Source organism: Mauremys reevesii, linkage group 8 (genome assembly GCF_016161935.1).
Source record: "Mauremys reevesii isolate NIE-2019 linkage group 8, ASM1616193v1, whole genome shotgun sequence".
In the NCBI taxonomy this organism is placed as follows: domain Eukaryota; kingdom Metazoa; phylum Chordata; order Testudines; family Geoemydidae; genus Mauremys; species Mauremys reevesii.
Genome location: NC_052630.1, coordinates 86508313 through 86536277, shown reverse-complemented (window position 1 = coordinate 86536277; position 27965 = coordinate 86508313). Strand labels below are relative to the sequence as shown.

Genomic DNA, 27965 nt, shown 5'->3' with positions numbered 1-27965 from the left:
AAGGATAGTGAGAACAAAGGAAGTGATGTGGAGTAGTTTGTTATTTGCTTGTGTCTTCAATAAAATGGGTAAAACATGCTGTTAGATGAACAATGTTTTAATAATCACAGGCTCTTTCATTGATTCAAAGTTACAAATATAAATGGTAGCTTTTGGATATGAAATTTATTTGTTTCACAGTAGGATGCCTGGGGAGCCTATACAGATACACTGGCCGGGAATCCATTTAAAAAAGGAAGAGCACTGAACCAAAGAACAGGTATAAACGATTGATGTCAGCTAACTGTACTTATTGTAGTACTACTTATCCTCAGAACCAAGAAAGGCCTTTGCTGAGCCATGATAGCATCTCAGTGACAGCTTTCAACTGGCAAGGCTCCAGTTTAATACACTAACAAATGTTTTTCCTGTCTCTTGAATGATAATTGTATTACATACATAAAACAAATGTTGCTACTTTTACCCCTATGGAATTCAAAACAGATTACACACCAAATGTTAGAAAATAGTGCAGATTTTTAGAGTAAGACTCTTCTGGCATATCAAGAACTAGATAATACAGTTTGAATCCATGTCAAGATCTGTTATTATTTAGAACCAATGACCAAAATATTTCATATTTGCATGTAAAGTGAGAGTATGGACAACAACATGGTACTACCAACTTCATTAGTGGACTAACCCCAGGACAGGAGTATATTGATCCAAAACATGTGCTCGTATCATGATTAAATTATCGTTGGCATGTCCTGGAGGAATGGGGAGGACCGTTCTCTGCTCTGTTCACTAGTTTAATAAGATTCAGAATGTGGTAACAGCAAGCAAGCAAGCAAAAACAAATCCACACTTGTATAACAGTTTGTTTACTCTTTATTGATATTGCCAACCAAGAACACTGACTAGCAGTTAAACCAAAACAGCCATGTTTGATTATTAGTACTTGTCTTGGGCAACAAGGTAAAGAGATTAAATTCATTCAAGAAATGACCTTCAAACAGGACTACAAAATGGAGGCAAGCTAGACCTGGATTCTGCTGCAAGCTCCCCTGGTTTCTATAGGATTCTGGTGTGGCAAACGCAAATTTCTGCTGCAGATTAATAAATTGAAAAATTGAGATTTCTATTGTATTAGATATGAAGAGTAATACAATCATTACAGAGGTCCTCATTTCATAGTACATTCATTTGTTTTACAGAGTGGTCACATTTTCAATATGCTGCATATTTTTGTATCCATGAAGGGGACTGATGATTAGCGAAAGATAGCTTGAATTCTTGGCACCCAGGAGGGAGGCAGATCCTCTTTCCCTCCCATTATGAAGGAACTGACTTTAAATTCAAAAGAAAGAGAGAGGGAATTGAACTCCTCATTGCCTTCCCTTTCAATAGCAAGGAATCAGCACATTATCTGGCTATTTCTGCTAAAATGAGATCAGTAGTAAAATATGAATGATGACACTGGGCTTCAGAGTCATCATCCCATTGAGATAATTTTGGCAATTACACCTCTCAGGATATTGTTTGAGGCAGATTCAGGAACACAATGCTGCCCCTGTTTACATTCAATTCACATTAGGGCGGCTCATAGCAATCATAAGGGCCAGAAAGTTAATGATTTTAAAATCAAAGTTTGGATTCTAAAGCACACTTCTGCGGCAGATGGTGAATAGCAACATATTTTGTGGCTACAGAACACATGGAGCCCTACTTACACATACACGTTGCTCCACTTTAAAAGGCAGGCTGAAAGCCACATTCTGCACTAGCTAAAGCTTCCCTGTAGTATTCAAGGGAAGCAATAAGTACAGCATTGTACAATATTCCAACCTGGGTAGGACAGAACAGATATCAGGGACCAACGTAGAAAGGAAAAAGATGCAATCTCCAGGTTAGCCAAATGGGGGAGAGTACTTAGAAGCTTAAATCTGATTCTCTGCTTTTCATTACATAATAATGCATTTTCATTTAAGGCATCCTCCCTGTCTAAATTAGACTTACTATTACTACAGAATATCTGTGATCAACTCTGTTTTGTAAAACATGCTAAATGAACCATATAAGCAAGGGTGTAATTAGAACAGCCACAATATAAGTGGAAAGAAACTTTATTACATGACTTATCATATAAGGAGTACCATCTTTCCCAAAGCACCACTGCTGTTAATAAGGTGTTCATGAGCCTTAGCCACTTTTTCCAATGGATATTCAGGGCCAACTACAGGTTTAAGCCAGCCAGCTTCTATACCAGCAAGAAGCGCTGTTTCACATTCGTGCATCGACTTCTGTATAGTGAAGATAGTATTTATTGTAAGTCATGTGCACTTGTAAAGTATATTAGATGTTTATACAAAGTTTTAATCCAAATTTCACAATTAAAATGCATTTTATTACATTTCTGAGATTTATCTTAATTCTTCTACTTGTTCATTTAGAAAAATAAAATGCATATAATCTAATAAAATCTGTATCCTTACACCACAAATCAAACCCTATGCTATTTTGCTAAACATCTAATTTGCTTAAACTAAAAGCTAATAACTTATAAAAATAGCTCATCTAAGTAAATTCTTTGAACTAAAAATGCCTTACCTTAGTTGCACAAAACAGACTAACTCCTATTATGCTGGATTCTTTCATCATAGTGTCCCTGGGGTATATTTCAATTGGACCTCTACTCCCCACGATCTGATACAAAAAAGTTAAGACACTTAATCCAAACATTGTTCAACAAATTATAAATTTAATTTGAAGGCAATGACAGAGAAAATACTTACCATCACCCTTCCTCCAGGTGACAGTAGTTGTAAATCAGTGGTGAGATTAACATTAGCTAGCATTTCTATTATCACATCAACTCCCTGCACATCACTGAATTCCTACACAGAATATAAAAAGAGATAAGCAATTGAGAAAAGTTCACATTTGGGTGTCTGTATATTTCACAGGCTGTAGGTAACCTGGGGTTTCTACATGTTAAGTCTGACATATCTAATGCAATTCTGAAAGTCCATCTTCATCATATTGTGACTTGCTGGGATCTGAGTTTCTAAATGCTCCCTCCCTTCATGAGATAGTAAAGCAAATAGGAAACACAGCTAATACAAGTACTATAGTGCAATCTCTTTATCATGAAAGTTGATCTTACAAATGTAGAATTACGTACAAAAAAAAAGCTGCTTTAAAAAAAAAACAATGTAAAATTTTAGAATCTGCAAGTCCACTCAGTCCTACTTCAGCCAATCACTCAGACAAACAAGTTTGGTTAAAATTTGCAGGAGATAAAGCTGCCCACTTTTTGTTTACAATGTCACCTGAAAGCGAGAACAGGCAGTCACATGGCACTGTTGTAGCTGGCTCCACAAGATATTTGTGTGTCAGATGCGCTAAAGATTCATATGTCCCTTCATGCTTTAACCACCATTCCAGAGGACATACGTCCATGCTGATGATGGGTTCTGCTCCATAACAATCCAAAGCAGAGCGAACCAACGCATGTTCACTTTCATCATCTGAGTCAGATGCCACCAGCAGAAGGTTGATTTTTCTTTTTTGGTGGTTCGGGTTCTGTAGTTTCTGTATCTGAGTGCTGCTCTTTTAAGCCTTCTGAAAGCATGCTCCACACCTCGTCCCCCTCAGATTTTAGAAAACACTTCAGATTCTTAAACTTTTGGGTTGAGTGCTGTAGCTATTTTTAGAAATCTCACATTGGTACTTTCTTTGCGCTTTGTCAAATCTGCTATGAAAGTGTTCCTAAAACAAGCGTGTGCTGGGTGATCATCTGAGACTGCTATGATGTGAAATATATGGCAGAATGCAGGTAAAACAGAACAGGAGACATACAATTCTCCCGCAAGGAGTTCAGTCACAATGTAATTAACGCATTCTTTTTTTACTGAGCATCAGCAGCATGTCCTCTGGAATGGTGGCCGAAGAATGAAAGGGCATATGAATGTTTAGCATATCTGACAGAGCTACAACAGTGCCATGTGAATGCCTATTCTCACTTTCAGGTGACATTGTAAACAAGAAGCAGGCAGCACTATCTCCTGCAAATTTTAACCAAACTTGTTTGTCTGAGCGATTGGCTGAAGTAGGATTAAGTGGACTTACAGGCTCTAAAGTTTTACACTGTTTTATTTTTGAATGCAGTTTTTTTTGGTACATAATTCTACATTTGTAAGTTCAACTTTCATGATAAAGAGATTGCACTACAGTACTTAGGTGAATTGAAAAAATACTATTTCTTTTGTTTTTTACAGTGCAAATATTTGTAATAAAAAATAAATATGAAGCGACACTGTACACTTTGTATTCTGTGTTATCATTGAAATCAATATATTTGAAAATGTAGAAAACATCCAAAAATATTTAATAAATTTCAATTGGTATTCTATTGTTTAACAGTGCGGTTAATCGCAATTATTTTTTTGAGTTAATCGCGTGAGCTAACTGCGATTAATTGACAGCCCTAGTTATGATTAAAGCTAAGATTTAGTCATGGGTATTTTTGGTATAAATCATGGACAGGTCACGGGCAATAAATAAAAATTCACAGCCCAGGACCTGTCCATTACTTTTTATCAAAAATACCCCTGACTAAAACTCTACTTCTGAGGTCCTATTTGTCTGGGGGCCCCTGCTGGGGGGTAGGGGGCAGCCTGCTCCAGTGCTGGGGGTTGACTGCCACCCTGGGACCGCTGCTCGGGCAGTCCCCAGGGCACCCCCCAGGACTGCTACTTAGGTAGTCCCTGGAGCCAACCACACCAGCTGTTGTTCCGGCAGTCCCCAGAGTCAGCTGCCTGAGGCTGCCCAAGCAGAGGCCAGTGTGGCTGGCTCCGGGGCGACCCCCGGGACCGCTGCTCGGTCACTCTCTGGGGCTTCCCTCAGGACTGCTGCTTGGGCGGTCCGTGGGACCAGCCACACCGGCCGCTGCTTATGCAATCCCTGAAGCCAGCTGGCCGGTGTGGCTGGCCCTGGGGACTGCTGGAGCAGCTGGCCCCGGGTCACTCCAGAAGCAGCTGGTACGGCTGGCCACTGGGTGCCCGAGCAGCAGGAAGTCACGGAGGTCGCAGAATCCATGACGTCTGTGACATCCGTGAAAGAATCACAGCCTTAGTTATGATTTAATATTCTTGGTATCCATACAGTTAAAATGAACAATTCTCCTTTGAGCAGAAATTAAAAGGTTGTGTAGACTCTGCTCCAATGGCAGACCCCTACAGAACCCTAATCTTGGTTCAAAAGAAAAATTTAAAGAGCTGTTTACCAAATGTTTCATTTCATAAAAGTTACGAATAGAAAATATCTATCTAGTTCATCTGGCTGTCAGCACAGGATTGCCATCTATAGTACATTTTCTAGTCAATTAAAAGGAAGATAATTAATAGAAACCAAAATGGATTTTGAATATTTTAATGGAAGGAGAAAGAGGCTGAAAGATCTATGAAACCTTCAATCTGGTAGTAAATTACCTTAATCTTATCAACGTAATCAACTTCTCTGTGATTAAATGTTTTGTGGGCTCCATTTCTCAAAACTATGTTCATTCCTTCTTCAGTTCCAGCTGTGCCTAAAACCTTTAAACCATAAGCTCTGGCAATCTGGCATGCTGCTATTCCAACCTGGAAAAATGAGTTACATTTCCCTTTACCATTGGTTTTCCCAGTTTTAATATAAATATCACCTATCAGAGACTCAGTACTTTACATGTTAAATTAACTTAAAATATGTTTTTATGCATAACACATCACTAGCATAACTGAAACAGTATTTTGATTTACATTCACACACACACAACGTTGTGTACTAGTAAAGGTGCTGCACACACAACACACCTGACACAAAACCAAGGAAGTGAAAAGTTAAGCCATGTAACAGTATATATTATCTTTTCTTCCCACAGACACCACTAATATGATCACCATATACCACAGATAATATATCACAACCTTGACACTTAACCGCAGAAGAGGTCCATTTAGCATCTCATTCCCCAGATTCCCAACATTACCACAAACAGATGAGACTCCCTAGTCTCACTGCCCCTTCTGCTGAGCCCTGAGAAACCACACTCTAGTTTCAGGAAGCCCTGCAAAGTGTAGTTGTCAGCTATTGTGGGGACCCCAGAGAAAACTCCCAAGCAGGGAAGCCTCAGAGGGTAACAGATTTTGGAGGAAGAAGTAAACACATGAGCTTCCATTCTTAGGCAGCAAGTAAAACCACTAGAAGCCTAGTCAGACACTGATCCTGCCAAACAAACATCTGCATTCCCTACCACCACATCCTCTCATCCCTGCTTTATATTTCAGTTGGTGATGAGAGGTGTTTTATTAGTGCCAAGCAGATGTAAAGTCTTGTTAGTGCCGGAGGACAAGCAAGCTTCAAGTCCATGAGGCACATCACAGTCTCAGCTGGCTCACACTCACTGCTTACATGGTATGCAGAATGCAAAAGAAAAACAAAGAACAAGCATGCACAAAACTCTGCCTCTCTTTTGGGGTTACTCTCAACCTGGTTCCTCCTGTGAAGGCAGGTTCTGCAATCTATCCTGACCAGCCCTGGAGACAGACACTTCCTCGGCTAATTTAAGTGCTGTTATTCTCTTCTACTGGTAGCAAACTACCTCATTCCACTTCTGTTACCAACAGAATTCCATCTGCTGCCCTTTATGGCTCTGCTAATGAGACTTGCACCCAGCAGTGTTACGTAAAGTAAACAAACTGCCTTTCCCATAAGAAATCCTCATGACCACTCTTGCCAGGTGTTTATCAACTGACCTATTTGAAAAACCCAAGTCACCTCTGACATTTACATTTCAGACTAACACACGGCATGACTAGATTATCTCAACATCCTAAAGTTGTTCAATGAACAACCTGAAAAGAATGCAAGATTTAAGGATCATTGTAGAAGCCTTTGTCAATGAAAGACATACCACAAACATCACAATAGTATGTGTCCCTTTGCCTACTCTCTTCTCACTGCACTTGCAAATGTTTTTGTAACAGTCTGCAAATCTATAGAGGATAATCTTATTTGTGGACCATGCCATTGTAAAGCAAAAACATGTGTGTGTTCCCAGAAGCATATAAAAGAAGTGGAAAAAGAAAATCAAAACTCAATTTATGAAAATAAAGAAAAAACATATTGCTGAATGTCCTCCAATCTAGTACATTACAAAAGATCTGAGTTTTCTTTCATGTGAGACTTTCATAATCAGCCTTTTGCAGCCAACCGAGTAACTCAACAAAACTTGGCCAGCTCACAATAGTTTTTTCCAGCCACTGGAAAGGGGAAATAGGGGCCACTTAAACTTTAACTATTCCCTCTTACTCTACCTCAGCCTTCTTGTTTATTCAGCAGAGCCAAAGGTTAGCCTTTTGTAAATACAGAAGCTAGTTGGGAAAACTTAATCTCAAACCTGAATGGACTTTATCTCCTCCAACATCTCCCATTTTCTAGCTACCTTACAGTTAATGGGTGAGAAACAGCACAGAAGGTCCCTATCCAGCCAGTGAGCATTTCTTGCAAAACTAAGGAGAGTTTGCCTAACTTTTCAAAACATAACTTTTCCTTTAACTTTTCTCTGAGGCAGACTAGCTGTATGGCTCCTGAACCAGCTTCTGACCATTCTCCACTTTGTGATCACACCACGGGATGCCCTACATATGATCTAATTAAGTTCATATGACATCAGCATTTGGGGCCATATGTGGTAATTTGTGCAGTTTCAGGCTGCTATATTCTGGATGATAGGATTTAACTTTTAAGTCTAAAGAGCCTTCATGACAGATAACCATTCGCCTTAGAACCAGTCACAAAAATAGATATACAAAATACTTGCTAACTTAAGTCTTTTCAAAATACTTACTCCTCCACTTGCCCCATGGACTAGCACAGTTTCCCCTGGTTTGGCATGCCCTCTAGAAGACAAAATGACAAATATTGAACTATTTAATATACAAGTCTTTTTAGAACGCATTCAATGCGCCTAATTTTCCTCTCTTTAGTTTTACGTTGAGTTAGTCCTGATTCAGTCTGGGATTAGAGATGAGAAATTGGGTCTTATCTCTTAATAATTCCTGGTTTCTAAAAGCTCTCATTCCTGAATGTAAATATAGTTATAAGCTACAACAATGGGAGTACCAGTTTCATGGTTGGTATAGGTGTGTATTAACACCAGCCTAGTATTCAAAACAACATTTTTTTCAACTTTAGTCTTCCGGGTTTTAAAATAATCTACCCATACTTTTTCAAAGGACAAACTAGATTGCCCAGTGCTTTGTTCTACGCATTTATCTAGACTGGATTCCCAGTCCTGATCTCTTATCCCCTGACAAGGCACTCTTGCCTATCACTATAGTACAGATTTATTAATCAATACCATGGGGATTGACAGGGTTAAATACTTAGCTAGATGAGCTAGTAGGAGTTCTGCCAACATCTCCTGAAGACAGAGGTGATGGAAAGATAGGGTACGCAACTGCAACCCCTCGGTTCAATCAAGAAGCAGAAATTTTGACTGAAACAAGTCCTATCTAGTCCTTCTTAAGGATAGTGGTGAAGGCAAAGAGGGGTAGGAGGAGGAAAATAATTGACTCATTTCTTTCAGTGTATACACTTTTTTATTATATAGAGTGCCCATCCCAGTTCTGGGTGCCCCAGATGCACTCTTAAATATACATTCTTAAAAAGAAAAAGACTGTCAATTACCTCCAGATCACAACCCTCTGACAATAATGTAGGCAACACGTTTAATTTAACCCTCCAATGGAATCCCCACCAAAGTCCTCCTCCCATCACTACCCTACCTAAGAAGTCTCCCATCTCTTTATGAAAGAGAGATCAAATAGGCCTTGCAGTGTGCCCTGAAATGGTAAGCCATGTAGCTGGCTATTATGGATGGCGTGTCTGCTCTATAGTTTGTATTTTAAGTCTTCAAAAGCAGAAGATACAAACAGAGCTTGGCATCTTACTTTTGGAAGAGTGCACGGTAGGCAGTGAAATATGGAATTCCAATGGCAGCACCTTGCTTGAAGTCTAATTTATCTGACAAGGGGAAGACTGTGTCAGCTGCAGCAACTGTATAATCTGCATAGCCACCAGAGATGGTACCATTAGTAAAAACCCTGTCACCTTTCTGGCAGGAAAAAATAAAAAAGGTTTAGACAAAAGTTCCAAGTACTTTAGTCAAAGTTTGTTACGTAACACTTCTGTAAAAGTTTTTTTTTATTTATATATATATAATTATCTTCCCGAAAGGAAGGCAGCAGGATTTTATAAAAATCAAGGAAGTGAAATCTCTGCAACACAATTTTGTATATCCAGATTTCAAAAGGTGTGTGTGTAGATTACATCCTAGGTTCTATACTGTCACACACAAAGCTACTGCATGATTAAGGTGATCCTTAATGAACCTAAATTCATCTAGCTGGACTCCACAAGGAAAACATCAGAAACATTTTACAAGCTTATGGAAAGCACTTAAGCAGTTTTTGAAGCCTGAGAAGTATACATTCTTAACAGGAATAGTTATTGGTAATAGTTATTGTTGGAGTCCTTCAACAGGATAAAATCACAACCTCCACACAATCACCAAGTAAGAAACATGCAACAATATACATCCCAACACACAGGATGTTTAACACTTATTTCCAGCCCTGGCAGCTACCCAGTATCAACTACTTTGGTACTCGTTGTGAGCTGCATATGGCACATCCCAGTTCTTAGAACATGGTAATTTCATGTTTTGTACAGTTTTTCCTCAATTCCGTACATTCTGACCAGTTGTGGGTGTCTGACTTTCAAAATCACTGTACGATTATCTTAGTACCTGCATAGCATGTAAATCCCTGCCCTTTGATTTGCTGACACCTATTAGCAGCCAGAGTGCCAAGATCTGCAGAATTGCTATGTGGCTATTTCTTATATACCATTAATATGGAAATCTCTCTATTCTGATTGGCTCCTCTATTCAGCCCTTTCAAGCTGTTTGTCTGCAACTATTGCTCTCATCTTCTTTCCCTTCAGTTTAAGCAGAAAATGCCAAAATTTACATGAAAAACTAAAAGCAAAGAAAATGGAGCTGTCAATCTGCTGAAACAGAAAGTGTTTTGTTTATTTGTAAAAGTTAACACCTCTGCCTTATTTTCCATCTCCAGGCCAGAAAGGCTCTTGTCTCCTCAATAACTGTCATATATGACTTCAGAATAGGAGAATCCCAGATCTCTACCCCAATAGTTTTTAAACACATATTCTGCTGTTAGTCTTTGGCCAAGAATCTTACTGACCTGTAAAGAAATAAAAGAGAAGGCCAACTAAAAAAACCGCACACATTTATCTTTTAACAGCCCACTTTTCCCCCTCCCCAAGAAGATACGGTTTAACCAAAAGGGCAGCAGGTAAAATATAACCACTATGAGACAGCAGCTGAGTATTTAAAATTGTTATCAGTAGACACACCTTGCATTTTTTTCCCCTTCATTGTAAGTCTGAATATTAAAAATATCAGCAAAATAACCTCAGAGTCCTTCCTGTCAGTCCAGGATGACGATGACAATAATTACAGCAATCTTGACATTTCTAATATGCCTACAATGCTGTAAAAACGGTTCTGGACCAAGACTGTGTAAACAAAACCCCAATCCTGCAACCAGCACCATGCAGTCAGGCTCCTGCACCAGTGCTGAACTCTACAGATCTCTATGCGGCTCTGTATGGGTGTAAGGGATGGCCCAGCACAGCAGCTTGTAGGATTAAGGCTACTAATTTGACCTGGTTGCATGCTTTTCACCACCAATTAGAGGTCGCCAAAACCCAGAGGAAATTCTGACAGGCCATAAATTATAGAGGTAGCAGTAAGTACTGCAACAATAATGTAGGGAAAGCATAAGCAATCAATTAAAAAAGAAACAGAATATAATACCTTGAATACCGTTACATGTGCCCCAACAGCTTCAATTACTCCAGCAACATCTGTCCCAGGAGTGTAAGGTAAAGCTGGTTTTCTAGCATGAGTACCAGAACGAATATATGTCTCCACTGGATTTACACCACATGCATGGACTTTGATTAAGACCTGAAGAGAAAATGTTATTTGTTACATATCATTACAATCACCATAATTTTGCATCAACAGCTTAGTATTATTAAAGCAATTGACTTGACTATTAAAGAGCCCTTAGTATGGATGTGAAACAATTTTGGAAAGTCTTTTGTATTCAATATATAGACTACATTAGAATAACAAAACTAATTAGTTAAATCTGATGCCTGTGGCTTTATTTATGTATATGCTGCTCAACCTACTCATATTCAGAATTAAGATGGTTCTGCTTTGGACACTCACTCAAATCATGCTCAAGTCATTACCATTCAGTGCAATTATCTTAGTTTACAGCTATCATTTCCACCTGATTTTCTTTCGGATTCGGCAATAAGACATCTGACAGAAGCTTAAGCACTTCAGGTCCACCAAATTCAGAAACTCTGACAGCTCTCATCACATTTCTTCCAGTTGCCATAGTGATCTGAATATCAGAAGATGAGAAAATATTGCATTAACTTCACAATCCAGTTTTCACATCAGAGGGAACGAATCAAACTCCCTACTTTTAGGCAACAGTTTAAATTAGGGGCTCACTACTGATTTCTTTTCATAGAAAAGATGGTCTTTCATCTTACAAATCTTACAAACGAAGACCGTTACCACCATCTCTCATGGGAATGTGTGGGCATTAAAGTGAATCAAACATGTAAATAACCACATTAAAAATACGAGTGCAGTAGTTCCTGTATTAGACATCATGTCATCACATCTTGAGGCCACAACTTTGGGGCCCATGGTTGCATTTTACAAAATGAATTTCCAACTTCACTGATAAAAAACAAACAAACAGGTCATATAGTGAGTATTCAGCCAGGGTCTAAAAAGTAGATTTCCAGGTTCTCTTCATGCTTGTTATTTAAGACAACAAAAAGTTCCTTGTTCATCAGCCCTCAAAAATAAAAGATACAATGGGGAATTAAAATATATTGGAAGAAACCAGAAAAATTGAATACATATGTATCCTGAGGTGTCCAGTTAATGTATCTAAAAGCTAGCTTGACTATGCATGTTTGTGAAGTATTTTAAGAACATCCGATTTTGTAACTGGAGCTACAGTGGCAAACTCTTGCAGCTACATGGAGGCCCACCATCCATCTGATTGCAGAATCAGGGCCTAAGCTAGAAGTGCTAGCTCTGTACTGAGCCCAGCCCAGTAGACAGGCATGGTTTAGAGCTGGCTGCAAATGGGAATTTCTGTTCTGTGGGAAATGCCAAAATAAAAAAAAAATGGTTCCAATTGTCAACATTTTTTTCTTTTAGCTTATATTGAAGATACATAAATATTATATAATGTTTATATTAATGTTTTAAAATAATGAAGACTATACAAAACATTTCAACATTATAGAAGTGAAACGTTGACATTTTCCAAATCACAAGTTGACAAAAATCAACATATTCCCGCTAAATATTTTGATTTAGACAATACTGTACTACTGACTGAAAACAACTCTGCTGAAAAAATTTGGCCAGCTTTAGTTATTATATACGATACTACAATCCTAGTATAGTATTTGTATGTAAGAAATAACCTTTTATTTACCAAATATATGCTATTTTACTGGAGCTCTCTCAGTTTCATTACTATTCTGACTTCTCATCTCAAAAGGCTCCTAACCATATCACACAGCATAGAAAACATTAATTTAAAATTTCTCTCTGAAGCAGTAATCTTTTCCAAACCATGTCTCATCATACTGCTTTACATTAAAATTTCCAGTATAATAAAGATGCAACTGCTTTAATATATACTGCACCATCATGTTCTCAAAGCACAGGTAATTTTGAAGTTATGAGTATGGGAACAAAAAAAAAAATTGTGTAAAAAAATCTTTAAAAAAAGTACAGGAGTACTTGCGGCAACTTAGAGACTAACAAATTTATTTGAGCATAAGCTTTTGTGGGCTACAGCCCACTTCATCAGATGCATAGATGGAACATATAGTAAGAAGATATATATACACATACAGTAACTCCTCACTTAACGTCCTCCCGCTTAACGTTGTTTCGAAGTTATGTCGCTGCTCCATTAGGGAACATGCTCGTTTAAAGTTGTGCGATGCTCCCTTATAACGTCGTTTAGCTCATTTTACAAAGGCGCCTTGCACAAGTTCATCTTCTCTGTCTCCTCCCCCTCCCTTCCTCCTCCCAGTGCTTCCCCCGCCGCCAAACAGATGTTTGGCAGTGCTTAGGACTTTCTGGGAGGGAAGGAGGGAGCGGGGAAGCTGCCCTGCCCCTCCCTCCCCAAAAAAACAGGGCCACCCGGAATGCAGGGGATTTAGGGGCTGCAGGGCCCTGGACTAAGTGGGCCCTGGGGCCCTGACCTGCAGCTCTAAAGCCTCTTTCAGAATGCAGCCCTGCAAGCATGGGCCGGAGGACTCAGGAAGAGCAGGGGCAGCCGCACAGCCAGTGGCTGGAGAGAAGCGGTGCTTTCTCCTTTGAAAGGAAAGTGCCACCCTGCTCCTCCTGAGTCCTCCAGCCCCTGCTCGCAGGGCCGCATTTCAAAAGGGGCTTTAGGAGCTGCAGGCCAGGGCCCTGCAGCTCCTAAATTCTGGGTGGCCCTGCCTGCTGAGCGGGAGGGGCAGTTCCCAGAATCACTACTATGCCGCACTGCACAGAGCCATCTGCACACCCCCTGCACCAAACAGGAACTGCCCCAGGTAAGTGCTCTGCACCTCCTGCCTGCCCCAGCCCTGAGCCTCCTCCAGCACCCCCACTCTGAGTGCCCTCCCACACCGTTAACTCCCTCCCAGACTCTACACCCCCAGCCCTGAGCCCCAGGAGAATGGAGGGGAAAAAAAGAATGAAAAAACAGGGGTGGGGTGGGAGGGGAGAGATAAGAGAGAATGCTCCCCCCATGGGAGGGCCCCACTAACTCTAAATCCCCCACTGGTGGGAGGAGCGGGGAAGCCCTCCCTCCCAGAAAGTCCTACATGCTGCCAAACAGTTGTTTGGCGGCAGGGAAGCGCTGGGAGGAAGGGGGAGGAGCAAGGACACGGCATGCTCTGGGGAGGAAGTAGAGTGGGGGTGGGAAGAGGCGGGCTTGGAGCAGAGCAGGGACAGGAAGAGGCAGGCCTGGAGCATCCCCCAGCAAAGTCAGCACCTGTTCTTCTGGGGGGGAAGTTGCTGCTGCGAAAGGTGCTTCCTAGCATCCTTGCCTGCCTCATTGTCTGCAGCAGGCTGTGACTGTGTGGGGTAAGCCAGGGGTGCCTCACCACCACAGTACAGTACTGTACAGTATATAATGCCTTGTCTGCCCCCCAAAAATTTCCTTGGAACCTAACCCCCCAAATTTACATTAAATCTTATGGGAAAATTGGATTTAACATCGTTTCACTTAAAGTTACATTTTTCAGGAACATAAGTACGTTAAGTGAGACGTTACCGTACAGAGAACATGAAAAGGTGGAAGTGACCGCATTTCCGTAAAGAAGAGTTTGCTCACTTAAACTGTCAATGCAGAAATATTGGGCCTGCTTCTCCATATGCCAGGGGTGGGCAAATATTTTGGCCTGAGGGCCACAACGGGGTTCTGAAACTGTATGGAGGACCACCATAGTGTATTAAATTGCTCCCCGTAGGAACGTGCTACTAACAGTGTACTACTTACGGCTGCCAGTCCAGGTGCTCTGAACAGCATCGTAAGGGGGTGGGGAGCGGAGGGGTTGGATAAGGGGCAGGAGGTTCTGTTTTGCTTCCACAGGCACTGCAAAATGCATTTATTAGTTTGAGAACTTCTAATTCTCATTAGCTCTCTCATCTCAGAGTTTATCTATACATACAGTAATTATTCCAGAATAAGAGTGCCTTTTTCCAAATTAGCTTAATCCTCTTTGGAACTGGATTAAGCTACATCAAAACATGACGTTATTCAGAAATAGTTATTGGGCTTTAGGCTGTGAATTTATCTTAATCTGGAATAATTTTCATATGTAGACAAACCGAAATTTAAGGATTTTCTATAGTGCCTATTTACACTTTTCCCAGATAAATTCAATCTGCAGTGAGTTCCCTAGCAGACTTCAGAGTTCTTAAAGTACTACCTGTGTGCGCATTAAATGTCTCTTCTGCACACTGTGAGAACACTACACATTTTATATTTTCTGTGTAGAAATTTTACACATATACTCTTAACCATAACTGCAATTTCACTTGCAGACTAGGGCCTAAAAGTTCCAATTGAATAACAGGGGTCCACATAAGGGCGATAGAAATATAGGGCTGCAAGGCTGTACATAGATTTGATTTATACCCTGTTGAAAGTGTATTTGTTATACTTTCAAACCAAAGTCCATTTCTAGGTGCAAGGTTCAGAATTACTCCTAATTTTCAGTCCTACATTGAAAACTAGGTTTTGGCTTAACACCATACTCAAACTAAATGGTGCCCCTGTATATTATTAAACATCATTCCAAACTGGCTTATTGTTGCAGATCCAAATATCCTAAATCCAAAAGCATGGATGTTTCATATTCCATAAAATATTTGTAGGTTTTCTATATCTGCTAAAGTACTGTCTCCCCATTAAGAGAGGTCTCCAGTGACACCTGATAACATAAGCTATTGTCTCTAAAACCACCCATTGGGTTTTCAGAAGGATTGGATCCTCATATTAAGATATTAAGGCCTTCTAGAAAACTGGTTCTTGAATTGTACAGTTGGCTTCCCTGGGGCAGGTCCAGCAAAACAGATTTTAAATGACTGTCATTTTAAACATTATAAAAGTAAGGCACTACAGTGAATTTAGACGCCACTCCTTCAGGAAGCGAAGTGCTCACATTAGAAGGTTCTCACGCGAACATCTCTGTGCCTCCTTTCCTCCATCTGTAAAATGGCATCAATTCCTATCTCGTAGTGGAGCGGCGGGTTAGTTTCAAAGCCTTTTCGTAGTTTCATTTTTGGTGTCTGAGCCCACATTCCAGGGCATAATTTTAAACCCTCAAATTCTATCTCCGTGATTTGCGCACGGAGCCGATACCAGAGCCCAGAGAGCTAGACCCGATGACGTGGTCGACTCACCCCCACACCCGGCCCAGGTTACAGCGCTGTTTCCCCCCAAGGTTTCCTGCCATTGCTCCGGCGCAGGGCTCAGGAGGCTGCCGCCGTTTCAAACACCGGCCCGAACGCGGGAACAGGCGTCCCGGGGATCCCGGCGCTGAGCTCCGCGTCGGGCCGCGGCCCCCGACAGCCAGGGGTGGGCGGACAGGACGCGCCCAGGGAGGGAAGAGCGAGGGGAGCCCCCGTGCCCAGCCCGCCGGCCCGCTCAGCGCTGCCCCGTGCCCCGGGCTGGACCTGCCCGTTCCCAGCCACTCGGCCTCGGCCCGGACACACGGAGCCAGCCCCGGGGCGCAGGAGCAGGGGTCTCCCTGGGGCTCCCCAGAGACGGCGGGGGCTCCGCGCCCCTCCCCCTCACTTCCAGGCCTCGAGCCGCCCCGGCCCCAGCTCCCGCGGCTAACGGCGTAACTCCCCCCCCGGCCCGGAGGCAGCCTCACCTCCCCGGGCCGATCTCCTCAGCCAGCGCCCGGCCCCGCCCATCCCCAGGGCCGGGCTGCTAGACCCTCCCCCGTCCAGCCCCGCCTCTTCCGGCTTCTACTCGCCGCTGCGGCACAGAGCCCCGCCCCCGGCCCGGAAGTGCCCCGCGCGCTTTGCAGCCGGGCCGGCAGGTTTGGCCCAACCAGGCCATCGTTAGCCAGTCGGGCGGCTGTAGAGCCCGGGGTTCGCCCGCTTGCCAGCCCCGGCCCGGCCCGGCTGCCCATGGCCGCCTTCCGGCGCTGGAAGGCGCAGCGCCTGGCCCGGGCGGATGAGAGCAGGAAGGGCAGCGTGGACGAGGCCATCGCGGAGCTAGTGCAGCTCCTCAACGGGCAGGAGCGATTCTGCACCACCAGCTCCTGCGCCGGCCGCCTCCTGCTCGCGCAGGCCCCCGCCCGAGTGAGTCCGGCTGCCCGGCCGGGGCCGCACCGCAGACCCCACCACGCCCCCCCTCAAGCCCGCGTGGGGCGAGCGGCTCCCCGGTCTGAGGGAAGGGGGCGTGTCACGGGGGGAGACAGCGCCGAGCGCGCCTCCGCTCCGCAGACAAACCCCCGCCCCCTCCATCACCTGTGCAGCGCTGGGATTCCCTCCTGGCCCCACTGTTCTCCAGCCGGGGCTCCCGTGAGGTCACAGGGCTAGAAACCCACCCCATAATACCCCCCACACACCCACACCAAGCTCAACTGGTGCAGGAGGCATGGCCCTTACAACCCACAAGTGGCACGAGGCTTGTGGCCATCCTGGCCCAGGTTATCCCTAGCTACGTGCATGCTGTAGGCTTTCCTGTTCTGCAAATACATGGAGATGTTATATCAGGTGCCACCCTACCTTTGTCTCTTATCCAGCTTACAAATAGTTTTTGGAATATTACAGTTAAAGTTTTTGGTGTTAATAGCAAATTCAACGTGGTGTTATTAGCAGCACTAGAGTAGAAGAGAATTTTACTGAAAGCAAGTGGTTCATTTTTCCCTCCACCTTATCTTGTAGGAAGACTTGGCATCAGTCCTTGTTCAGTTTTATATGATGATCTCATAGTCCTTGCTCAGTTTCATACAATGATCTCATTTTCATTGTTGTTGTCTATGTGATGTAAACTAAGAGCACAGAATACTAAAGTATACAAAAAAAAAGTAGAATTGACACAGCACCAGCATCTGAAATTTGAATCACATGATCTGTCTAGGTTTTTAATCTGGCAACCAACCATAAGTTTGAGATTGAGCAACACCAAAAATATAGTGTAGTCAGAATGTTTCTCCCAGAGGATAGAGTTTTAAATTGGCAGTTCTATCTAGATCCTAATATTCTTTAGCTATTCCCAAGCAACTGATTGTTAAACCTTGACACTGATTTGTAGTAATGATAATTATAACCAATCTCCTTTAACAAATTATACTACATGACTTTTCATGGACTTAATTTTCATTATTTCTTGGGGGGGGAGAGATAGCTCAGTGGTTTGATCATTGGCCTGCTAAACTCAGGATTGTGAGCTCAATCCTTGAGGGGGCCACTTAGGAATCTAAGGCAAAAATCAGTACTTGGTCCTGCTAGTGAAGCAGGGGGCTGGACTCAATGACCCTTCAGGGTCTCTTCCAGTTCTAGGAAATAGGATATCTCCATTTAAATAAAAAAATCATGCACTCTCCACAGATTTATCAAAACCACAAGTTTTATATGCAAAGCATAGATTAGATTACACAGTAGAACATGCTAGTTTCTTACTTTAAATGTTAGAGATGTAGAATTTTAAGATCCCATAATACACCAGTGCAACACATCTGCAGTTTTGCAGTGGTGTAGCTACATCAGTACAAATATCCCCACTGTAAACAGGTCCTTCGATTAGTTGTGTGCATAACTCAAACTTCAAAATGTAAATGCATTTTAATAGAGAACATTCCCAGTGTTTTGTGGTACAAGGAAAGCATATAGGATTGTATTTTGTTGCTTCCTATCATGAGGTTCATGTTTAGATACATCTAACTGGATTTTTCATATTAATCAGTGCAACACCACAAAAGTTCTTTCAAAGATCTTGAATTAGTATCCCTGTGGGGTTTTTCTGAAAATACTAGCTCACTTGCTACAGCTGAATGTGGGTGAAATCAGAACACTTCTCCATTAATATTCGGGATGAAATTAAACTACCTGCTTAGCTACTGTTATCTAGGTGGTGTAAATACCTACCTAGATTTGATAGTTTAAAAAAAATCACATGAAAATTATATAAATAAATAACATTGAGTGTTGATACAGTTATGGTTACTGATCAGAGAATATTTCTGTACATCCTTGTGTCCCAAGCCAAGAATGCAAAGGACATTTGTTTTTATAACTGTAGTGCTATTTTAATAATTTGTTTTTCATTAGGGTTTCAATGGCTATGAGGTACAGAAGAAAAACTGTTCTTGGCTCATGGTAACGCATCAACTCTGTGCAAAAGAGGATGTGGTAAGATGTCAATAATGTACAATGTTTATGCATAAGTACTTACCCTCTCCTCATCCCAGCCCTCCTAAAAACACAATTTCAAATAGAAACTAGAAAAGAATTTACATTTTTCCTTCATATTAGTAGAATGACTATGTTCATTTAAGAGCAGTTTTGTTATTAGGATAAAATTCTGTCTACGTTAGCTGGTGACACTGTTAGCACCTTTCTAGCAAGAGCATGGTTTAAGTCGGTAATATGGCTCCCTTGGTCAATAAAAACAGGGCTAGTGTTAAAATATTGTCTCCTTAAAATAATGAACTAGAGTACAATGTCAGCAGGTTATAAAATCCACCACTTTCAGTGGTTTTTAGTTAGACATTTTGCATGGCTTGCACAAGACCAGCATTTTGTGCTGATTCTACATCAGCCTTTTTTCTCCTAAAAATATTAATTTAGTGCATGTGAAGCCCTTTCTTTATCCATAGAATAAGTACAGTCAAGTTTCTGGCAAATGAGCCTCAATTCTATATTGAAGGATCACTTCTGTGGTCAGAATGTATTTTTGCATCCATGACCATTCATTTAATGTCTCCACTGAGGCAAGCAACATAGATGTCAGCTGAAGAGTGACTGATGTAGACACCTCCAATAGGAACCAGTCTGACACCATAAACTCACTTTCCATAGACCAGACAGTCTTCAGATGGTAATGGCTTTTTCACTAGCAATTTAAATTGAATTAATGGTAGCAATGAAACAAAACTTTCCTCTAATAGGAACAGAGGAATTGTCAGACTGAATCATACCTAAGGTATGTCTAGTCAGTATCCTATCTCAGATAGTGGCCAGCATCAGATGCTCCAGAGGAAGGTGTAAGAAGCCCACAGTATGCAGATGCAGGATAATCTGCCTCCTGCATTAGGTTTTACTTTTTACTTTCTAATAGTCAGAGATTGTCTGAAGCATGAAGTTTAATGTCCCTTACAATTTATCATTAATTATGATAACTAGATATTCATGCTATCCATATAATAATCTTGTTACCCTTCGTAATCCTTGCAAGAATTAAATATTCTGAGCTGTGGATATTCTGTCATGCATGATTGATTATATGGGGGAGCAGATAAGGAAGCAAACACAAATGGACCTCTGTCCTCTTCTTTAAAAGGCAGGCATGCTTCCTGAAAAAGCATATTTGTTATTTTGTATGCAGCAGAAACTCCATTATGATTTAATTTTAACAACTTTCATTTTAAGATTGAAACAGCCATAGTTTACAACTACAAATCTGAACTAATGCAAAAAGACAATGGCTTTCTTATGCAGTTTTTTAAATTAAAATTATATCCTAAAAAAATGTTTTGAAACCTAAAATCAAATCAGTTTAGGAAACTGTTGAACAGTTTGAATATTTACGAACTACTTTGTGCTTCCAAAACTGCCTTTTGCTCTCCAAATGCTCCTCTTTACATTGTACCCCATAAAATGAAACTAGTTATTCTGTTAAAAAAAATTAACTGTAAAGACTGCATAACAATAATATACATACATTGAAAGTTAAAAAAGCCCGTCTATCTTATTTTTTCTTAGTTTACTTGATATCACCTTCATAATAATCTCAGCAGCCTCTGATTTGCCATCTACTAGGAGTGGGGTCTGAGCTTACTAGGGTGTTGCCAGTGGCTCTTGCTAGTGGGAACCTTCTCAATTTTTGTATTGATTTCTAGTTGGTAGATACGGTAAAAATGTTTATGCATCCATTAAAGGTGTGAGAAAGCTTTACCGGACTACTTTTAAAATTGTTATATTTTCATAGAATACAAACATAAAGTGTGGAAAATTGAACTGGAAGTCAGAACTCCCGGATTTTGTGTTGAGTTTTCAGCAGGCAAGCTACTTAATCCCATTGTGCCTCAGTGTGTATCTACCACTGTAAAATGGGAATAGGAAATTTGAGGCGTAATTAATTTTTATAGCTATCTTTAAGATCCTTTGAGGAAAGGTGTGGGGGGGTTTTTTTGTTTATAAAACATCCCTTCACAAAAGATTTCTGGGCCTTATTCAACAAGAAGAAAACAATTACAATGTAATTAAAAAGTAATATTTTAAAATTGTAATTGTGCAAAGTATTATATAACAATGTCAAAGTGGTGTACAGTTTTTCCTAATGGACTGTGAAGGTAAACCTGCATTGCTTTGTCAACCCTATTCTTTGAATGTACAGAGGAATATTAGTAGTTATATTCCTAATTTATAGGACTGCTGTTTGACTACTGTAAAATCTTCATAGGAAGACTCTTGCACCCTCACAGATTCCTGTTAGAGTCCATGGATATCTGTGCACCCAAAAGGATCCACCCACAAGCATCTGTAGGTTCAGAGCCTTAGAATGCAATGAGACAGTGAGCACGCTGTCCATGGTCATTAAATCAACACATGACAAAACTTTTCTATATAATTCTTTATTAAACATTAGTGTATTTGAAATAAGGGAACTTCTTTCTTTGTCACTCGCATATCTTATCAGTGATAGTCATTTTTTATTAATTATTTACAGCAGTTATGCTTTCACTGTTTACTGACTAAGGGTCTGATCCAGCTCTCACTGGGGGTTTTGCCATGGACTCCATTGGGGACAGGGCTGGGCCTCAGACTTTGTAGGCTTAATAGGAAATTACTTTTAGAATTTTCTTATTAAATTCTGAGCCTTTTACAGGAAATTGGTGGTCTAGAAGCAATAAGGTAAAATCCTTTGGTCACAATTATTTCATTTAGTAAGCATTTCGGTGCAACAGGCAATGTAAGTCACTGTGGCCTTGGGACATACTAACATACACAGACCATTGCAGTCAGTATGACTTTCTTGCCCGTTTACTGTCACTGAAAAAACTGTCCCTAGAGTGTCTGCTAAATTACTTAGCCTGGTCAGTGAAACAGAAACCCTTTACAAAGTACACCCACCAACATCACTTAGTCTGATCACAGTCAATATTACATTCTGTTATAATACTTGTCTCTGAGACAAGTCTGTCTACCTTGGCTTCCTATTACATTGAACACTAGTCAACTGTGCTGAAGCTGCATATTGTTTATATAACTCAGGTGGGTAGACCAGAATTTTCAGACACTGAAAAATCCATATGTAAGCCCAGTGTATGGGCAGACTGCTGTGTCCATTTGAAGCCCTGTGGAAGCCAGTGGGGCTCATGCAGGCACAGCAGGTAACCTGTATGCTGCATAATGCAGGATCAGGGCCTATGGCATCTGGTTTTTAAGAATTGTTGAGTATCTCCAGTTCCCATTGGCTCCACTAGTAGCAGTGGGTGCTTAGCACATCTAAAAATGAGGCCATTTATTTAGGGGCCTAACTTTTAGTGCCTACATTTGTAAGATTGATACCTTAATAACAAGGATAGTTACAGAAAAAGAATGCTACATAAGAACATCTAAATCTTGTACAATAGTCTACAGGGGAAGATAGGCTCCTCAGCAGTTTTATTTTACACCACTATTACTGGTATCTTAAACTAATAAAAATATCAGAATAGCCCTGCTGGGTCAGACCAAAGGTCCATCTAGCCCAGTATCCTGTCTTCCAACAGTGGCCAGTGCCAGGTGCCCCAGAGGGAATGAACAGAACAGGTAATCATCAAGTGATCCATCTCCTGTCGCTCATTCCCAGCTTCTGGCAAACAGAGGCTAGGGACACCATTACTGCCCATCCTGGCTAATAGCCATTGATGGACCTATCTTCCATGAATTTATCTAGTTCTTTTTTGAACCCTGTTATGGTCTTGGCCTTCACAACATCCTCCGGCAAGTAGTTCCACAGGTTGACTGTGCACTGTGTGAAGAAATATTTCCTTTTATTTGTTTTAAACCTGCTGCCTATTAATTTCATTTGGTGACCCCCTAGTTCTTGTGTTATGAGAAATAGTAAACAGCACTTCCTTATCTACTTTCTCTACACCAGTCATGATTTTATAGACCTCAGTCATATCTCCTCTTAGCCATCTCTTTTTCAAGCTGAAAAATCCCAGTCTTATTAATCTCTCCTCATACAGAAGCCGTTCCATACCCCTAACCATCTTTGATGCCCTTTTCTGAACCTTTTCCAATTCCAATATATCTTTTTTGAGATGGGGTGACCACATCTGCACACCGTATTCAAGATGTGGGTGTACCATGGATTTGTATAGTGGCAACATGATATTTTTTGTCCTATTATCTATCCCTTTCTTAATTATTCCCAGCATTCTGTTCGCTTTTTTGACTGCCACTGCACATTGAGTGGATGTTTTAAGATAATAGTTGAATTTTTCACAGTTCTCAATTTTAAAAAAAGATTAAAGAAATATTTTCAATTTAAAGGAAACATTGAGGAAGGATGCTAGCCAAAAAAGAATTAAGCACGGTGCAGCAGTTCAATTTTTTCCCCTAAATATAAGTATAGTAAATTGGTAGCTACTAGTATTTTCTTTAAAGATGCTCACGGAATTGGGGGGAGGAGTGGGGGGAGGAAGTCAATTAGATATAAGAACAAAAGAGTTAGAACATTATATAGTAGTAGACTGTGGTGTAAACTGCAATGAACAATGTAACTTGTTTCAATGCAGCCTTTATATACTAAAACCAATAATCTCAATCCTTAAGTTTATTTTACATAAACATAGCATACAATAATAAATTATAACTGTACATTATGCCGCATTCTCTTTAATTGCTCTGTGTTCATATTTGCCAAAATTCAAGTGATCTACATGAAAAATGTTGCAGGAAGATTTTCCACTTAGAGCCCTATGTCAAAACTGGGACCTTAGGGTGAAATTCATCCTTTAGAGTATTATTAAGCTATGTAACTGTTTGTGATCTATTTTTTCCCCTTGATGTGCCTTATGAGTTTAATTTCAGTTTATAAATCCTTTTATTTTATCTTATTTTAACATTATCATAGAAGTAGTATAATGAGTCATTTTTTAAACCTAGATTAAAATAAGGTCATGTAGTTCAGGCCACAAGTTTAACCTATTGTACCGTTTTAAGAAGAATGTTCTTCAGAATCAACATGTCCGTGATCATATCCAATAATGTAAGAAATCAAAAACAAACTATAATTGTGTAGTAGTAATATTTTGTGCTTCAAGGTTCCTCTGCTGACTGTAGTAAAACAATACTCTCTATGCTGTGCTGACACCATTGGTTTTTCTTATGTCCAAAATAATCAAACAAGGAAGCAAATAATTTTTTAAAAAAGTCGAGATCCATTAGAAATTCCTGGCAAGAGAATCAGTTTAATACTTAAAAATCAGCAGAGATCCTCAGCATTGTGAGCAATGGGAAGTTAAAAGCAATTAAATAATAACAAACATGATAGTTTGAGCCAAATCATTCCTGGTGTTTTTAAACATTTCACAAACTAGCTATTTTATTATGAAATGTTAATAGTAACAGTTCACCCTTGTAGTATTAATATATTATTGTTCATTGCATTTTCCAGATGACAGCGTTGCAGAAAGCCACTGGTGACACTGTATTCAAATTTGAACCATTCATTCTTCATGTGCAGTGTCAAGAGTTGCAGGATGCACAGCTTCTGGTAAAATTAGACCAACAATGTTGTATTGTTTTGTTTACATTTGTTGCTGCATAAGTAAAAATGTTGGCACCTCAATATTTTAACACTTAGAAATAGTCTCAGGAGCAATGTATGTTTAATAACTGGGGTAGTAAAAGTATGTTGATGGAGCAAATAAGGATTAAGATTCTTTCTGCAGGTGCTTTCTAGAAAATAAAACCACTTAAATGCACTTCAGTCTTCTAGCTGAGGCAGATTGGCTAGAGAGAGCCTGAACTATCTGTGTTGCTTTCCCTGGCCCATGGCAGTGTTCTTTAGAAATTAGTTCACTACTGACTGGGACCATTTGCTCCCAGACCTCAGCCCATTGGATAATGCTGTGCCTTCTGCCTTTCAAAAGGGGCTTTGTAGGCCTGCACAGGATCATTTTGTTCCTCATCTTCACCCCGCCTTGATTAATATAAGGAAGAAAATCTTTACTTAGATTCTTTCTACAAACTTTGCTGAGGTCTGCAGAATCTACATCTAAGACCATATCCATCCCACAATTGGCTTCGACTAGCCGCTATTTAAACTGGAACAATGTAGTGCCAAAAGTGGTATGAACTTCCCCCTTTGTCTTGATGGAATGGGTCATGACTGAAACTACCATCTGTCTTTGTCACTGAAATTTAATTTAAAAGTATTTTGTTACAGTATTAGCATCTGATCCTATAAACACTTACTAGTGATTGTGGCTCTTAATGCAGTCAGTTGGGACTGTGCCCTTTAAGCTTTTGCAAAATTGGGACCTTAACTTGCAATATAATCCACAGAAAGCTTTCAGTCTGACAAAATACGTACGAACTGCTGTTTAAAATGTTTTTGTTTCACAGCATTCGGTGGCTATAGATTCTGGATTCAGGAACTCTGGTATTACTGTTGGCAGAAGAGGTAAAATTATGATGGTATGCACTATTTTTCTACTTCGCTATAGAATTTAGCAATTATTTATTAACATGAGCACATTTTAAGTATGTGGGAGATTTGAATAATACTTTAAAAATGACACTTCCCTGACATGGCATATCACTCTCCTCACAAAGAAATACAACCAGATCTTTTCAGGTGGTTTTCCTGTAATGAATGCACCTACTTTTTAGAGCTATTATCTCCTAATGTAATTCAAATGAATACATCTGTGTGTGCCTCTAGGCTGTCCGGAGTACTCATTGCTTAGAAGTTCCACTAAGTCACATGGGGAAATTGATGGTCACTGAAGAATATGTTGACTTTCTGGTACAGATAGCTAATCGGAAGATGGAAGAAAACATGAAGAGAATTGACAGGTTTGTTAGATTATGTGCATCCTGTGTCACTACATCTAAATCCAGAGAAGTGTAAAATTTGTCTGCTAACCAGTAGACCAGGAAGATTAGCCACAAAAAATAATAGTATAACAAACTGAAAATCTGATCTCAGAGGGTTTTGGTATTTTTAAATTATGGATGACCCTAGAGGATCATTTAACCATATATAAGCAACAGTATCAGGTAGTGGAGAGAAGATTTGTTACAGAGCTTTTTAAAAAGTCCATACAGGACTTCCATTGTTGCTCCATATATCTGGCATGAATAGCACATTGAGTTCTAGTCTCAGAGTATTAACTTCCACAGCTGCATCTTCATGTGGAGTTTGTGTTTGATTAGATTTTACAATGTTTAAGGACAGGAGATTCACCTTTTGATAAAGCCAGGAATATCTCATTTTATTCTACAGGAATTTACACATAATTTCCTAGGTTATTCAGATTAGAATGCAGCTGTTAACGTTGCTGAACAAATTTTAGTCTAAGGTTCCCAAACTGGTCTGTGGAACACTTGCCTGTGACTAGTTACACAGTACTGGATTTTCTACTCATTTCCAGTTGTGAGAAACAAAAGAGAGAGGGTGGGCAGAAGAAATACAGAGCAAAAGGATACAGGACAAAACACTTATTTAGATTTTTTTAAAATATTTTTCTGAATTAATTGCTGTAGTTGCCACAGGGATGTTAAAGTAATTGCAAACGGGAGTGATGATGGTGCATCTGATTATGAATAGGATTGACCATTAGACGCTATTAAGATGTGATGCAAACCATAAAAGTGTTTGAGATCATCTGTTGTGTAGTTTTCAGCAATATGAGTGGGACTTTCATTATACATAGGGCATAACTGTCAATTAGATTCCTAGAAGGTCAGAGATTAGAGAACTAACAGAACATGCACAGAACACATGTGCTGGTATCCCTGAGTCCCCCCCCCACAGTACTGATCAGGTCGGCCTTTGGATTTTAGTTAGAATTATATGAAACGTTATACACGACATTTTGTGTTGCCGAAGTCTTAATGTTCTGTTTGCAGAACTTAAGCAAACATAATAAATACGTACTTGTTCCTTTCCAGGTTTTACAACTGCCTACAGTTAGCTTTGAAAACTGAACTCAGCATGAGTAACTCACCTCATGAGACGATACAGAAGACTCATTCTGTGTACACTCACAGAAGAAAAAGAAAACCAGATAAAGAGCCTAGCGCGTGCACCTCTTCAGAGAATAAGGAAGAGTCAGAAACCGAAGATGACCCAGAAGCCAATCTCAATATTTTTTCCTGAAATCTATTGATACAGGATACCTATTTTCTAATATAGGTGTAGTTATGTTAACGCAGATTGCTAGCTTTAATGATGCTTCTCTTGTACTGCTCTTTATAAGAGCTTTCATACTGCTGTGCTCTAGGAAGTTATGCTGTCATGAAAGTTTATGCTGAAGAAGTGTTCACTTAACCAAGCAATTCAGTGTAACAGAATTATGAAATGTTCTTTGATTTGCATAAAAACACCGCATGGAAAACAGAAGTACATGGACTTAATAAATATTTTATAATTTTTAAGAACAGTGAACAGAACAGCTAACAGCTTTCATATGTACATAGTTATACCTTAAACCATGTTTGATACATCTCTATAATAAAAGATTGATTTACTATATATATTTTCCTTATTTAAAATATCAAACAAAAGACTAAAGTCTATGCATATGAAAACACTACCTCTACTAAAGTGTTCATTTTTTGTACTTCCGTCTTCACTTCCTATTAATACAAGTACTCTCCTGAAGGCTTCTTGGAGCAAAAGCTTTTGTATATTATTGAAATCAATCCAGTAGCACCAGAGATTAATTTAATCCATTGGAGCAGATATAGTGCTGGATGCAGCAAAGCAGGATGCTATTAGGGAGTCTTGCAGTTCCTGATGTGCCTTTGCCTTGGCACAAGTTAAAGCAACCTGGGGGATGCT

The 27965-nt window shown here is 40.2% G+C and overlaps 2 protein-coding genes across 3 annotated transcripts; one reads left to right on the top strand and one right to left on the bottom strand.

Annotated features, from left to right (window-relative positions):
• Positions 1-852: 852 nt before the first annotated feature.
• Positions 853-16717, bottom strand: CRYZ (crystallin zeta). Of its 2 annotated transcripts, none has more exons than XM_039485491.1 (9): positions 16600-16717; positions 11412-11528; positions 10925-11077; positions 8976-9139; positions 7871-7922; positions 5472-5621; positions 2775-2876; positions 2590-2685; positions 853-2282 (listed from the first exon to the last, which is right to left on the bottom strand). In XM_039485491.1, exons 2-9 carry the CDS (start codon positions 11520-11522, stop codon positions 2121-2123), a joined length of 990 nt encoding a protein of 329 aa, XP_039341425.1. In that variant the 5' UTR covers positions 11523-11528; positions 16600-16717; the 3' UTR covers positions 853-2120. The 2 variants fall into 2 exon arrangements, with proteins under 2 accessions (XP_039341425.1, XP_039341426.1); XM_039485492.1 differs by lacking the exon at positions 16600-16717 and adding an exon at positions 15886-16120.
• Positions 16718-16727: 10 nt separating this feature from the next.
• On the top strand, positions 16728-27635 carry TYW3 (tRNA-yW synthesizing protein 3 homolog). The gene is made up of 6 exons (XM_039485493.1): positions 16728-17035; positions 19010-19090; positions 24570-24668; positions 25523-25594; positions 25842-25975; positions 27074-27635. Exons 1-6 carry the CDS (start codon positions 16862-16864, stop codon positions 27279-27281), a joined length of 768 nt encoding a protein of 255 aa, XP_039341427.1. The 5' UTR covers positions 16728-16861; the 3' UTR covers positions 27282-27635.
• The last annotated feature ends 330 nt before the right edge of the window (positions 27636-27965 follow it).

Bases quoted from the DNA above. Each gene is read 5' to 3' on its own strand.
- CRYZ (XM_039485491.1), bottom strand. From the start codon at position 11,522: ATGGCAACTGGAAGAAATGTGATGAGAGCTGTCAGAGTTTCTGAATTT. The intron at 2,877-5,471 runs GTAATTTACTAC...TATTCTGTGTAG, and splicing joins ATTACGTTGATAAGATTAAG to GAATTCAGTGATGTGCAGGG. The intron at 2,686-2,774 runs GTAAGTATTTTC...TTTTTGTATCAG, and splicing joins CACCTGGAGGAAGGGTGATG to ATCGTGGGGAGTAGAGGTCC.
- TYW3 (XM_039485493.1), top strand. From the start codon at position 16,862: ATGGCCGCCTTCCGGCGCTGGAAGGCGCAGCGCCTGGCCCGGGCGGAT. The intron at 24,669-25,522 runs GTAAAATTAGAC...TTTGTTTCACAG, and splicing joins TGCAGGATGCACAGCTTCTG to CATTCGGTGGCTATAGATTC. The intron at 25,976-27,073 runs GTTTGTTAGATT...GTTCCTTTCCAG, and splicing joins AACATGAAGAGAATTGACAG to GTTTTACAACTGCCTACAGT.